This window comes from Eumetopias jubatus, unplaced genomic scaffold (genome assembly GCF_037043125.1).
Source record: "Eumetopias jubatus isolate StellerSeaLion01/CBP00866 unplaced genomic scaffold, mEumJub1_p1.0 scaffold_4, whole genome shotgun sequence".
NCBI lineage: Eukaryota > Metazoa > Chordata > Mammalia > Carnivora > Otariidae > Eumetopias > Eumetopias jubatus.
In genome coordinates, this window is record NW_028274810.1 from 85,662,014 (window position 1) to 85,676,744 (window position 14,731).

The 14,731-nt window shown below is 42.4% G+C and overlaps 1 protein-coding gene across 5 annotated transcripts in view; it reads right to left on the reverse strand.

Annotated features, from left to right (window-relative positions):
* Nucleotides 1-2,657: 2,657 nt before the first annotated feature.
* GMEB1 (glucocorticoid modulatory element binding protein 1) overlaps nucleotides 2,658-14,731 on the reverse strand; it is a 34,010-nt gene continuing 21,936 nt past the window's right edge. For all 5 annotated transcript variants that reach the window (XM_028113763.2, XM_028113768.2, XM_028113764.2 and 2 more), the window contains 4 exons: nucleotides 13,972-14,103; nucleotides 12,538-12,675; nucleotides 9,534-9,656; nucleotides 2,658-6,025 (listed from right to left, as the gene is read on the reverse strand). In XM_028113763.2, coding sequence (XP_027969564.1) covers nucleotides 5,325-6,025; nucleotides 9,534-9,656; nucleotides 12,538-12,675; nucleotides 13,972-14,103 — 1,094 coding nt within the window. In that variant the 3' untranslated portion in view covers nucleotides 2,658-5,324. The remainder of the gene's footprint in view (nucleotides 6,026-9,533; nucleotides 9,657-12,537; nucleotides 12,676-13,971; nucleotides 14,104-14,731) is intronic.

A 14,731-nucleotide genomic window follows, 5' to 3' on the forward strand; every position in this document is an offset into this window, starting at 1 on the left:
GTTTGCTCTGTAATACATAGATTTCTTTAGAGGAAACAGCAGAGTAGTTCTTAAAAAAAACAAACTTATACTTCAGAATGCAAGTAAACCCTCTCTGTATATGCTTTCTTTAGAAGCTCCTACAAAGTCCATTGAGGAACTTGTCTTTCCTTCTGGGTTATTACCCTCACATTTACCCTTAGATGTGATCCAATACTATTGTTCATTCTTGTTCTCAAACTAGAAAAATAAAATTCCTGTATACCATATTACTAGCCATAACTATCAGTAAAAGTACAGAATTGGAAACCATAGATGCAAGAGGAGAACCCAGAGGAAATTTCCAAGTAGGTCGTAGTCTACTATAGGCTGAGAGGCTCATAAAACATAACAGAAATTTCAGGTAGTTGTGAAGAGGCAGTAGGAATCATACTGGGCTGAAATAATCTATCCAGGAAACAGGCATGTCTTAGCCTGGGCCATGGGTCATAGGTAGAGAATCAGTTGGATATAAAAGATAGGATTTAGGGGCACTTAGTTGGCTTATTTGGTGGAGCATGCAACTCTTGATCTCAGGGTTGTGGGTTCAAGACCCACAATGGATGTAGAGATTACTTAAAATCTTGTTTTTTTTAAGATTTTATTTGCGGGGCGCCTGGGTGGCTCAGTCGGTTAAGCGTCTGCCTTCGGCTCAGGTCGTGATCCCAGAGTCCTGGGATCGAGTCCCACATTGGGCTCCCTGCTCTTCAGGAGGCCTACTTCTCCCTCTCGCACTCCCCCTGCTTGTGTTCCCTCTCTTGCTGTGTCTCTACCTGTCAAATAAATAAATAAAAAATAAAACCTTTAAAAAAATTTTATTTGAGAGAGAGAATACGAGTTGGGAGGGGCAGAGGGAGAGGGAAAAGCAGACTCCCCACTGAGCAGGGAGCCCAATGCAGGCCTTGATCCCAGGACTCTGGGATCATGACCTGAGCCGAAGGCAGATGCTTAACCTACTGAGCCACCCAGGTGCCTCCCCTCCCCCAAAAAAGACAGGTTTTAGTCACTGCACAAACACATCCCAAAGGTGCTTCAATTCAGGTGATTGATGGAGCTGAGGAAGCTGTTTTAGGTAATGAAGACTGCAGACTATGGATGTATGCTGAGGTTTGGGTCTTGGGGGTTCCTTGAGAAAAATGATTGTCTCAAGAGTTACTGACATGGTAGAAAGATAGAATCACTGACATGGCAGAATTTAGGAACCAAATCAACTTTGGCTCCCAAAAGCTAGGGCTAAGGAAGTAGGAGTATGGATAAAGAAGTTAGAGGAAAGTAGAACCTTCTAGAGGAAGTCAAATTGTATAAATCAGGACTAAGAAAATTGTTCCTGGATTGGGAAGGAATCCTGGAAAGGACCCAAATAGGGCTGCCTAAGAGAAATTCCAGGGGCAGAGTCTAAATCTAACAGAACTGATACCTTGTCTAACAACCTTGGTTGTTATTGTTATACATTAGACTATGCAAGAATTTCCCCAAGAGGTATCCTAGGGGTGAGGGAATCTGTGATCAACTGTACTAGGTAAGGTGTCTGAAAATGCAGGGACTAGCCTAGTTTCTGACTTTCTTCTCAGAGAGGACTCTTTGCTCAGGAGCATTGCCCAAAGTGAATCACAACCTCATGCCTATTTTCACAATTCAACCTTTCATTTATCCTTTCCACCTCCTAATGGTACTAAAACCTGGAGCAGTTACAATTCAGTGAACTAGTAATTATATATTTCATGCTTGATTATACTATCTTTATAATCAGATGTTACCAATACCAGTATTTCCCAACACACTTTCCTTAGTGCCTTTCATGAAATGGGATAAAATGCCACCACTAAAAAGTGTCAGACCACCTGAACTGAATATCAATTTCCAAGGTATGTGTATTAACATTGGTCTTCCTTCCCTAATGTGGACAGATGTATGAAAGAAACTTCACATGAAGTGGATTTGAATCTTGAATATTCAAGTATATTGTATATTTTTACTTTAGAATAACTGGGAGTTGTTTTGTTTTAGGGGTGGGAGCAGGGAAGGCGCCTGAAAATTGAAAGGAGGAAAAGAACAAGGCAGGGACAGAACCAAGGTGAGACAGTTGCACAGTTGACTCCAAGGCCTTTATGGAAAACACATGGCAGGAAGGCTGGGGGCATTTACCTTCTATCAGCTAAACTCCAGTCAGGCACTGGATTCCTCTGATGGAAACTCAGAGAAGCTAATGCATGACTTGGCTTTTTTCAGTGGGGTACTCTCTGGACACTGCCCATGCTGCTGACTCTGCCTAGCTCTGGAGGCAGAAGCAGCAAGAGACTAAGGATTTTTTTCCCCTTATGTAAGTAAGCCCCACCACTTGAAAATGGAGTACCAAAAAAACTAGCCAAAATGATCTCTCCTAAACTAGCTTAAGTGTACACCTTCTCCAGTAAGTACTCCCATCACACACCCCCCTCCCCAGGTCAGATTAGGTGCCTGATCCTTTGTTCTCTCAGCTCCCAGCCAGTAGCTTCATGGCTGCACTAACCCCAATATGATGATGTTTCAGTATCTCACTAGGAAAGGCTTAACTTTTTTGCATCTTTTGTAGTCTGCTGAAACCTATGGACCAATTTGCAGAGTAATGTTTTTCAATGCACGAAATAAAATACATAGGGTTACAAAAGAAATCAATTATATTGAAATATAGTTCTTAACTCCAGACAATTTCTGAAGTATGAAGTCCTTGAGTGCAGGAACTCTGTTTCCATCTCTGTACTGCTAGTGCCTAGCACAAAGCCTGGCACGTAGATGGTACTTATAAATGTTTATTTAATGAATGAACAGAAAGATAGATGGCTCCTGCCAAGTCAGCCTGAGGAATGATTCATTGCAACTGCTTGTGCACATACCAACGGCTTGCATATTTCTCCCACTGTCTGAGATTATTTAGACCAGAGCTCTGAGGAAACCCCCACTCAACAATGGGTAGCACAGCAGCGAACAATAATGACAGGCTATTGGAAGACCAGGAAAACAACAAAGCTCATGTATTTCCACAAGCCAGAATATTCAGATAGTGAAAGTAAACAGGTTCTGTCTTCAGGAGGAGGAGATCTCTTGACTTTGGAAGCATGATGCTCAAACTGCTTTAAAACACTACAGACAGCTGAAGGAGGAAAGAAAGGAACCTGAGCTAGTGTGTGGTGTTCTCCAGAGCTCCTCCTCTGTCCTGAATTGGACGCCCATCTCTGGGAAAGCAAAAAGTATCCCTAAAAACCAAGACAGGCACATGGCATGTGCCTTTCTAGGTTCGAGTAGCAGTTTTAGGCTTAGATAGAAATTTTGTTTTTGTTTATGTACCATCAGAAAACCTAAAGAGGCAACAATAAAAGCCAGTTCCCTCACTAAAGGGCCAAAGGTTTGTTCTAAGCTGATTGCTACATCTATTAAACATTTTGAAGAGAAAAGTAAAACCCCAGACAATTTTAGAGCTGAAAGCCACAACTATATGGGGTTCAGAAATTTCACCCTTAAGGCTTTTAAGATTGACCCTCCCAAGTTAGAGGGCTTCTCTAGCTATTAAAGCCATCTCAGGGATGGCAGAATGGTTTTCACTTGCTTGACAACAGGGTTTCCAACATCTGTTGGAAGAAACATGGCTTCAGGTGGGTGCCTTCTCTAAAAAAAAGGGGGGGGGGAACTATAGGTCAAAGTTTTGCTTTTAATTAAAAAACAAAAAAACAAAAAACCTCCCACTCCTAAGGTGTGTGTTATCTTTTTTGACCTCATTTTCCTTTAAATTGTCTGTAGTTTCCCTATATTTGTCCTAGTGCAGTAAACAATGCAATCAAAATAAAAACCAGGATCCCCTCTTGCCCCAAACACTGAAGATGGTCAAAGAGCAGGAATCAGCACGGAAAATGGCCCAGCTCTAAATATACAAACAACATTAAACAAAAAACAAAACAAAACAAAAAACCCCAAGATATTATTATTGACATTCCTGGTACATTTCCTATAATATAATGTTGCAGACAATGCTTCTTTCCCAGGGAGTCCAGCTCGCTCAGGAGGAGACATCTACTCAGTGCCTCAGGATAGGCTGGGGCTGTTGAGTCTTCCCTGCCAAGCCTAAGGTTTTTTTATGAGCTTAATATCTCACAGAAACATCTGTGGTATAAATGGTATAAATGAATCTAAAAGAGGATGAAGGCAAGCAGGCACCTGTCACTGTTCTCCAAATCAGCCAAAAAGCTGAAGAGCGTGGGATCCAGGAGACAGATGCCATTAACAATTGAGGGATGGAGGGAAGAACAAGAGGAAGCACCAAATGAGTGGCTGCTTTTGGTTCCAAAGCCAAAAAAGGGCCCCACCAAAAAGGGCAGCTGGTCTAGATGAGGAACTCCCCTGCACCTGGAGTCATGCAATAAAAATGATGGCCTTGGAGCCCCACCCCCATGACAGCCGCAGCCCAAGAACCAGAGAAATTTACACCACATCACATAGTTTGCAAATGAATGGACTGATCCTAGTTTAGGAGGGTTAAGTGCTTTGACAAAGTTGAGGAAGGGAGGGAAGGTGAGCTTGAATCACAAAGCCTAGCTGTGACAACCGGGGATTTCTATTTCTGCAAAGCCACGGGCCCCTAGGCCCCTGATGCCACTTGGTCCATGGAGATATACCCTTCCACTTATTACTGGCCTCTCCTAAAAATGGCACCCATGGTAATAACCCTTAGAGATATCAAGAAGCATCAGTTGCACTTCTGGAGCTAAGATAATTTCCTTGCCCCATCCTGGCCAAAGCACTTCCTTTTTTAAGCTGCTGCTGGTATGCCACCTTCCCCTCCAAGCATAGGTCAACCTTCTTTCCTTTCAGAGTTTTGCACCGGCTTCTGAGGGCCCTTTCCAGGATACAAAATAAAGTATCTTTCTGCTTCCATGTGTGGGTGGGTTGCCTTCCAGTGTCAGATCTGCCTTCCAGAGTTTGGTCAATGCACCTTTACAAAAATAAAACCACATGTGTGCACAGACAGACTAGCCTGGAAAGGGCTTTCTGGACAGGGTTTCTGATTATCCTGATGCCTCCCTTAAAAGAAATAACTTTCTTGGTGTAAAAGGATTAGAACATGGAGTGACCTACTCTCAACTTCTGGAAGGACAGCTTGTTTTTGTCCATTTTTCAATAAGGGGGTGGGAGGAACCCAACATTTTCAGTTACAACAATGAGATTCTGTTTAAAAAAAAAAGGATCCTATGTGGAAATGAGTGGGACAATGATAAAAATAAACAAATAATTAAAATTCCAAACCAAAACATAGCTCCTGGCCCCGAGATCCCCACTTAATCCTCTAAGACCACAATTTCCACATTGTGGACTTGATGCTGGTGGTCTTCCATCTCAGCCACAACTTTCTCCTCAGTCCTCAGCTCTGTCTCCAGAATGACTGCTTTACCCTCAGTATCCTCAGCCTCTGGGTCTGGGGCTGGGTCAATCTCAATGATGGTCTGCCCATCCTCCGAGGTGCTTTCAACAGCCTGGATTGCTGAGGTCAGGCCGGACTCCATGGCCACCAGCTCGACGGGGCTCACCATGGTGGTCATGTTGCCCAGGGTACTCCCATCCTGCATGGCGGTGGAGCTTAGCAGTGCCAAGCTAGATGAAGGGTGGATGGTCACTGTGTCTGGTGAGCTGCTCTTGGCAGAGGAGACCACTGTGGCATAGCGGAAGAGCTGAGGGCCAGAAGGCAGTGTGTGAACAGTCACAGGACTGGAGCCCTGGCTGAGGGTGGCCACTGGAATATTGCCCATGGAAAATGACTGGCCCACTGGGGTGATGGTGATGGGCGAGATGACTGTGAACTGAGGCTGCTGGACCGGAGGAGAAGGGCTCAGGACTGTGGTGGAAGCTGGCCGCTGGAGTCGGGGCCTCTTTGGAGGCTTAGGAGTGCTCACAGGCATCAGTACCACATTTTGAACTGTCTGGGATTTCAGCCTGTGATCCTGAGCTTGCTTCTTCTGTTCTTCCAACTGGCGTTCCAACTCTGTGGAAAAAAAAGACAGACTTTGGAGGAGAGAAGTATATTCATGGGAACAGTGAATGGAGTCAGGAAACCTGAGGTCTTGTCCTGGTTTTGCCACTATATAGCTTCATTGTTTTCTTTTTTTTTTTTTTTAAGATTTTATTTTATTTATTTGACAGAGGGAGAGACAGTGAGAGAGGAAACACAAGCAGGCGGAGTGGGAAAGGGAGAAGGGGCTTCCCACGGAGCAGGGAGCCCGATGTGGGGCTCGATCCCAGGACCCTGGGACCATGATCCGAGCCGAAGGCAGACGCTCAATGACTGAGCCACCCAGGTGCCCCTAGCTTCATTGTTTTTCAAAACAAGAAACAAAATTGGATGATTTTTAAAATCCCTCCAGCAATTACATTTCATTGTGTGATTATAGGCAAGGCAACAATTCAGAATCATTTTCAGGCTGTGATTCTACTATAGCTCAACCCTAGAAGCTCCTGTGGCATTTTGTCACCTATCACCAAAATGCAAACCAAAGAAGCCTGCAGTTGATCATGCAGCTTATAGATGCCTTCCCTGGATCTACAGACGAAAATAAGGAATATTTGCACAATCCCTTTGGAACTAACATGGACTACAGAGGAGCTACAATGGCTGCTCCAAAAAACAGTGATTCCCAAACTGTCCTTCAAGGCAGGATCACCTTGCTGGTGACCTTAGTCTACCAAATGGCCTTAGTCGACCATTAGCAGCCAGAGAAGTCTACAGAAAGTTACAGAGAAAGTCCCTAAGAATTATAGAACTAAAAGAGTTCTTAGAGTTTTTTTTTTTTTTAAGATTTTATTTATTTATTTGAGACAGAGAGAATGAGAGAGAGAGCACATGAGAGGGGGGAGGGTCAGAGGGAGAAGCAGACTCCTTGCTGAGCAGGGAGCCCGATGTGGGACTCGAGCCAGGGACTCCAGGATCATGACCTGAGCCGAAGGCAGCCGCCCAACCAACTGAGCCACCCAGGCGCCCCTAGAGGTCTTAAGAGTTCTAACACATTCATCTTAACTGGAACCCAGAGAGGTAAAGTGACTTACTTAAAGTCTCAAAGCTTGGGCCAAAACAAAAGTCTTCTGATGGCCAACTTGGTGGCTTTTCCACCACAATACGTCTATCACTATCCCTCTCCCAATGTACAGTCCAACCCTGGTGATCACTGGTGAGTCTGGTTCTACACCAGAACTTCTTCTATTGCTTAGTACCTGAGAAGCATTCAATAAATAATCAGTTACATCTGCAGAGCACTTTGCTCCTATGGAACACCAAGAGCAAATCAATTCCTTGCTTGGAATAAAAGGAGTAGGTAGGGATCAAGAACACATTAAAAAAATTTTTTTTCATTCAAAAATTTTTAAATACTGCCTCATAAGTTACAAAATACTGCATTTTTTTCCATTTCCAGTAGTAACCAAAGAAATAAAAACCTCAAGACTGAGTGGCTCAGTTAGTTAAGTGTCTGCCTTCAGGGGTGTCTGGGTGGCTCAGTCATTAAGCATCTGCCTTTGGCTCAGGTCATGATCCCAGCGTCATGGGATTAAGCTCCATGTGTCAGGCTCCCTGCTCAGTGGGGAGCCTGCTTCTCCCTCTCCCGCTCCCCCTGCTTGTGTTCTCTCTCTCACCTTTTCTCTCTGTGTCAAATAAATAATTAAATCCTTAATTTAAAAAAAAAGTGTCTGCCTTTGGCTCAGGTCATGATCACAGGGTCCCGGGATCGAGTCCCGCATCAGGCTCCCTGCTCAGCTGGAATCTGTTTCTCCCTTTGCCCCTCCCCCCTGCTCATACTCTCAGGTGCACTCTCTCTCTCTCTCATAAATAAAATCTTTGAAGAAGATAACAATTACATCTATAATTTTTTAAAAAGTTAAGTCAGAGGGGCGCCTGGGTGGCTCAGTCGTTGAGCATCTGCCTTTGGCTCAGGTCATGATCCCAGGGTCCTGGGATCGAGCCCCGCGTCGGGCTCCCTGCTCAGTGGGAAGCCTGCTTCTCCCTCTCCCACTCCTCCTGCTTGTGTTCCCTCTCTCGCTGTGTCTCTCTCTGTCAAATAAATAAATAAAATCTTAAAAAAAAAAGTTAAATCAGAGAATATTATAAATAATAACATCCAATGTTGGTGTGTTCAAAATGGTGACAGAATCTTCTTGGAAATTTGGCAACAAGTCATAAAAATCCATAAAACAATTTTCAATACCATTTAACTTGAAGTTTAGTTAGTTCTGGGAAGTAGTTTAAAAGGACATAAAAAGAGAAAGTTATATTCATACAAGTTCACTGCAACAAAATAAGCTACCAAAGAAAAGTTTGAAAATTTAAATGTCATCCCTAAAAGAATGTCTAGCTAAAGCACTGTGTAGCAACTTGGGAAAATAATAATATGTCACAATAAAAAAAGCAGAAAACAAAACTTTATGTATACTATGATTGAACCTATCTAAAAAAAATAATATGAACAAAGAACCAGAAGCCCACATTCTTAACAAAAACCATTTTTTGGATGGTGTGAAGTTTCAAGGTGAAAGCACTGGATTAGGAGTAAGAAAGCCAAGTTCTATTCCAGGCTTCATTGCCAAGTACTGATGTGGCCCCAAGGCAAATCATTTATACTCTTTATGACTCTGGTTCATCTATAAAGTAGGGATAATAGCCTTTAACATTCTTTTTTTTTTTTTTTAACTTATTTACTTGACACAGAGAGAGAGAGTACAGGTAGGCAGACTGGCAGGCAGAGGGAGAGAGAGAAGCAGGCCTCCTGCCGAGCAGGGAGCCCGATGCAGGGCTCAATCCCAGGACCCCGGGACCACGACCCGAGCCAAAGGCAGACGCCCAACCAACTGAGCCACCCAGGCATCCCGGAGACAATGCAAATTAAGTACTTGATAAAAAGAGTTAAATTATTCATGTGCTCATAATTCCTGATTACCACAAATAATGGAGAAGGTGATAAGTTAATAGTTATCAAAAGATCCAGGGGCGCCTGAGTGGCTCAGTCGTTAAGCGTCTGCCTTCAGCTCAGGTCATGATCCCAGGGTCTTGGGATCGAGCCCCGCGTCGGGCTCCCTGCTCAACGGGAAGCGGCTTCTCCCTCTCACACTCCCTCTGCTTGTGTTCCCTCTCTCACTGTCTCTCTCTCTGTCAAATAAATAAATAAAATCTTAAAAAAAAAAAGATGCAATATCGATAATGTAACAAAAACAAAGGCCAATTTGTTTCTTCTGCCACTAATATTACTGGATTAATGGAGAAATTGAGCAGACATCTTAATCCTCCAAAAGATACAGAAGGAGGACCATGATGAGGAGGGAAGGAAGGAAAGGAGGAGGGAAGGAGGGAAGGAGGGAGGGAGGGAAGGAGGGAGGGAGGGAGGGAGGGAGGGAGGGAGGGAGGGAGGAAAGGAAGGAAGGAAGCCAGTCCCAACAGAAGTCCACAAAGAAATGGCAAGACTCAAGGATATTAGTATAATATCACCTAAGAAGAAACAAGTTATACACACCTGTCAGAGTATAGAGAAACTGCTCTTCTCCCTGCTCTACTTGGTTCCTTCTGTTGTCCAAAACCTTCTTCACTGTGTCCATTAGGCCAAATGTATGTGCTACATTGTTGAGAACAGCAGCATCTATTTAAAACAAAGACATGCCCGTCAAGTTAAAACAGAAGTGTTTCCCTAGCTTCTGTTGTACTGCGTATAATTATGAAACAACCCAGAAATGACGGTACTATTTTAATTGCATTTTTAAAAATTTTGGCAAAGATAAAAAAAAAATTTTTTTTTGGCAAAGATTTATCACATGCATAAGTCAACTTTAATTGTTATAACGTTATACATCTTTCCATATAAATAAATATAAAAATTTAAAAAATCTTGCATCTGGTTATAAGTTCTGACTTCTGGTTTAGAAAACATGGTCACTGTGTTAGACAGAGCTAAGTTTGAATCTCAGTTTTATGGTTTCCTCCTATCTGTGTGAATCTGGATAAGTCATTTCATTCCCCAGTTTTCTCATCTGAAACAAAAGGGCCTAATGATACTTATCCGGCAAGACAGACATAAAGATTAGAAATATCATATTTTAGGGGCACCTGAGTGGCTCAGTTGGTTAAGTGTCTGACTCTTGATTTTGGCTCGGGTCATGATCTCAGGGTTGTGAGATCGAGCCCCACATCGGGCTCTGCCCTCGGCGTGAAGTCTGCTTGTCCCTCTCCCTCTACTCCTCCCCGTGCTTGCTCTCTCTCTAATAAATAAATAAAATATTAAAAAGAAATAGCATATTTTAGGGGCGCCTGGGTGGCTCAGTCGGTTAAGTGACTGCCTTCGGCTCAGCTCATGATCCTGGAGTCCTGGGATCGAGTCCTGCAACGGGCTCCCTGCTCGGCAGGAAGTCTGCTTCTCCCTCTGACCCTCCCCCCACCATGTGCTCTCTCTCTCTCAAATAAATAAATAAAATATTTTTAAAAAATAGCATATTTTAAGTGTCAAACATGGGAACTGGCATGCAATGTTATTCATAGTGTTATCTCTGTTCCTCTTTATACAAAACTTCTTGCAAGCATTGTCAGTAGTTGTGGTCATTACTTCCTTAACTCAGACAACTTCTCTACCTACAATTTTCTTCCACAGTCATCTCATCCAGTTCCATGCTTTTAAATAACATGTACATGCTGAGAACTCCCAGATGCAGATCTCCAGCCCTAACCTCTTCTCTGCGTGCCAGATTCGTACCTCCACCTTAGCTGAGTGACATCTCCATTTGAAGGCCTCATAATCATTTAGCAAGTCAAAACTAATTTTTTCTTTCTTTTTTATTTTAAGTAAGCTCTACGCCTAACATGGAGCTTGAACTCATGACCCTGAAATCACGAGTCACATGCTCCACCCACTGAGCCAGCTGGGTGCCCCAAGTCAAAACTAACTTTGAGGGGTGCCTGGCTGGCTCAGTCACAAGAGTATGTGACTCCAGGGCGCCTGGGTGGTTCAGTCGGTTAAGCGCCTGCCTTTGGCTCAGGTCATGATCCCAGGGTCCTGGCATCGAGCCCCACGTCAGGCTCCCAGTTCAGCAGGGAGCCTGCTTCTCCCTCTCCCCCCTGCTCCTGCTTTCTCTCTCTCTCAGATAAATAAATAAAATCTTTTAAAAAAATAACTAAATAAACTGTCCTCTCTATTCCTCTCCAACCTTATATCACCTATCACTCTCCTATACCCTAATACACTGTGGCTGCCTCAGAGCTTCTATAATTCTTTGAACCTATGAGGCCCATTGCAACTTCAAGGTTTTTGTTCCTTCTGCCTGAAATGTTCCTTCTCCCAGCTCATCACATGGCTAGCTTCTTCAATTCAGGTCTCTGCTTAAATGCCACCTCCTTAGGGAGGCCTTCCTTGACCATCCTATCTAAAAGAGTCATCCCTGGGCGCCTGGGTGGCTCAGTTGGTTAAGCGACTGCCTTCGCCTCAGGTCATGATCCTGGAGTCCCGGGATGGAGTCCCACATAGGGATCCCTGCTCAGCAGGGAGTCTGCTTCTCCCTCTGACCCTCTTCCCTCTCGTGCTATCTCTCATTCTCTCTCTCTCAAATAAATAAAATCTTTTTAAAAAAATTAAAAAAAATAAAAGTCATCCCTGCTTTCTATATTATTTGCCTATTTTTCCCCCAAGAATATATAAAAAAAGATTCTACTATAAAGTTTAAGTGTATTTATATAATGTATGAATTATAAAGAGGTAATAAGACACAAGTAACAAATCTAGGAACTCACACACAAGCTTATGAGATATTATTATGACTTTTTTTTAAAGATTTTATTTATTTATTTGACACAGAGAGACACAGCGATAGAGGGAATACAAACGGCGGGGGCCGCAGAGGGAGAAGCAGGCTTCTGCAAAGCAGGGAGCCTGATGTGGGGCTCGATCCCAGGACACTGACATCATGACCTGAGCTGAAGGCAGATGCTTATTATGATTTTTTTAAGTAAACTCTACCCCCAACGTGGAGCTCAAACTCTGACCCCAAGATTAAGAGTCACATGCTCCACCAACTGAGCTAGCCAGAAACCCATCATCACAACCCTTTTGTATCAGATGATTAGAACATCCTTTTACATTATGCACAGCAGCAAGTACCCTATGGGTATTCAGAAACACCTGTAAGTGCACACAATAGTTCTGGAAACCTTAAACTGATAGAATATGAGACTTGTCTAAAACCAGGTAACTTTCTCCAATTTTCAGACTCTATCTATATATACGTAAGAGACAGCCTGCTTTCTGGCACCATTTATAAAGGCAAAAATTACCTGTGGAAAAGCATGACCAGACCTGATTCAAAACCTTATTATGAACTATGGACACATAACTTAACTTTTATAAGCCTTAGTTTCCTAATCTGTAAAATAGGGATAATAATACTTATACCCCAGTGTTTTCATGACACTAACAGGATCTGCCTACAGTTGTTAGTGTTCAGTAAAATGACTACTGTTGTTAAAATTAGTGCACTTACCTGTGACCTGGAAGGGAGCCTGAATGAGCCGCTGCTGAACTCCCCTGAGTAGCTCCTCTATTTCCTTCTGGATATTGCAGACAACCTCTTCCATCAGCCCTACATCAGCTATTCCTTTCCAGAACATCAAAGTGTCCTCTGACACAAGAGGGATAAGACAGAAGATAAACAAGGGATGCTACACATACTTAGGCAAATCTCTACAAGCTAAAATCAAAATTATTTCAATTTGAAATGATTTCTTGTTGGGCCATTTCTGGGAAAAAGGAAGAAGTTTTTGGAATATTAGCTACCCCCCTGAGTTGGTACCCAATTATTTGCCCTCTTCAGCAACATAGGGACTTGAGATAATTGCCTCAATTTGTCATGGCTCTGGCTATAGGGAGCAGGTTATCTTCCTCTAATAAAGATATTAAATAAATATTAAATATTATTTATTTTAAAAATTTAAAATTAAATAGTATTTAATATCTTAAAAGTTAAAGATATTAAAGATATATAGGCGAGCCTTGTACAACGTGGTGTGAACTCTGAGGGTCCACTTATATACAGATTTTTTTCAATAAATACAGTACAGCGATATACTGTATTTTTTAAATTAAAAAAATTTTTATGATTTTCTTAATAACATTTTCTTTTCTCTAGTTTACTTTATTGTAAGAATACAGTATATAATACATATAATATATAAAATATGTTAATCAACTATGTTATTGGTAAGGCTTATAGTTAAGTGGGGGGGGGGGCAGGGGAGTCAAGTTACACAGGGGTTTTCCCCTGCACAGGAGGTTGGTGCCCCAAACCACCACGTTGTTCAAGGGTCAACTATACTCCCTCTAGTCCTATACTTACAAAATAAAATAAAACAGCTGAATAGGTGGGATGATAAGCTCTCTGAGGCCAGAGGCTTTGTCTTTTCATCTGTGTTGGCAACAGTGCCAACTAAAAATAGGCAGCAATAAATATTTTTCAAGTGAATTAATGAATGGAGGATGACGTGAAACCCCCCCGGTCCCCTCTAAGTGAATCATCATTAGTCACCATCCTCTATACCACCTGCTGCCTAATTTTTCCTTTTAACATCTTGCAGCCTGGTTTATCTAAGAAACGTTCCAAAGTTGGGGACAGTTTGACAGAATGAAAAGCACTGACTACAGAGTCAAACGGCTGAATTCGGCTCTGACATTATTGGCTGTGTGGCTGGTCTGAGGCAAGCTGCTGAATCTTTTTGAATCTCAATTTCTTCCTGTGCAAAATGTGACTGTGCATGGCTGTTGTTGCATGGATGAAAATAAAATGTTTGCAGCTACAATTATCATTAACATGCATGAGAAAAACCAGCAAAAGTAATTAAGAGACCTTCTGTGTCCATAATCATAACAGTGAGAAGGGTCACAAGACCCTGCAAGATATCTGAGCCTCATAGAAAAGTACCTGAAATTTCCTCTGAGTCTTTCTTCACACCCTCCTCTGTAGCCATGGTGACAGCAGCAGTGAGAGCGGAGTTCCATTCCAACCCTGCCTCTTCCATGCTCTCTTCTGAGATGGCAATCTGTGTGATGCTACCTAAAAGCGGTTCATTAGAGGTAAAGCTGGTGAATTCCATGAAAAAGTCATAGCTATCCTTTATCTCATACAGCCAAAGAGACCCTGTTATTTTAAGGTCCATATAGTAAAAACTAGAATCCTTGGTAAGCCAGGATGAATACTGGATTTTGTAAAGAAAACCTGCCTTTCAAAAGAAAATGCTTTCTTCTTACTCTGAATAGAAAGGGAAAGATAACTTATAAAATCACAAAAGAACAATCTGCTTCCTAAGCAGGTATGTTTTTTAAAAAGACTGAAGGTGAGCATGATTGCCAGGCTATCTGCCCCAGACTTGGTGAGGATGAGGAGGACCTGAAAAATTTAAGAGAAAAGTATGGTGCTTAGCCAAGAGCCCTACTACAAGCATATTTGATACTAACCATCTAGAATATCAGAAGTTGCTATAGCTTATTTATCAGGCTATGTAAGAGAAAGCAAGAGAAATGAGACCAAAAAATCAGATAAGAAGAGATCCATGAATAGCAGATTCACAGAGGAAAAGAACATTTGCTATTAACATTGTATATTAAGATTTGATTTGATTTGATTTTTTTTAAGTAATCTCTCCACCCAACATGGGGCTCAAACTCATGACCCCGAGTCACAT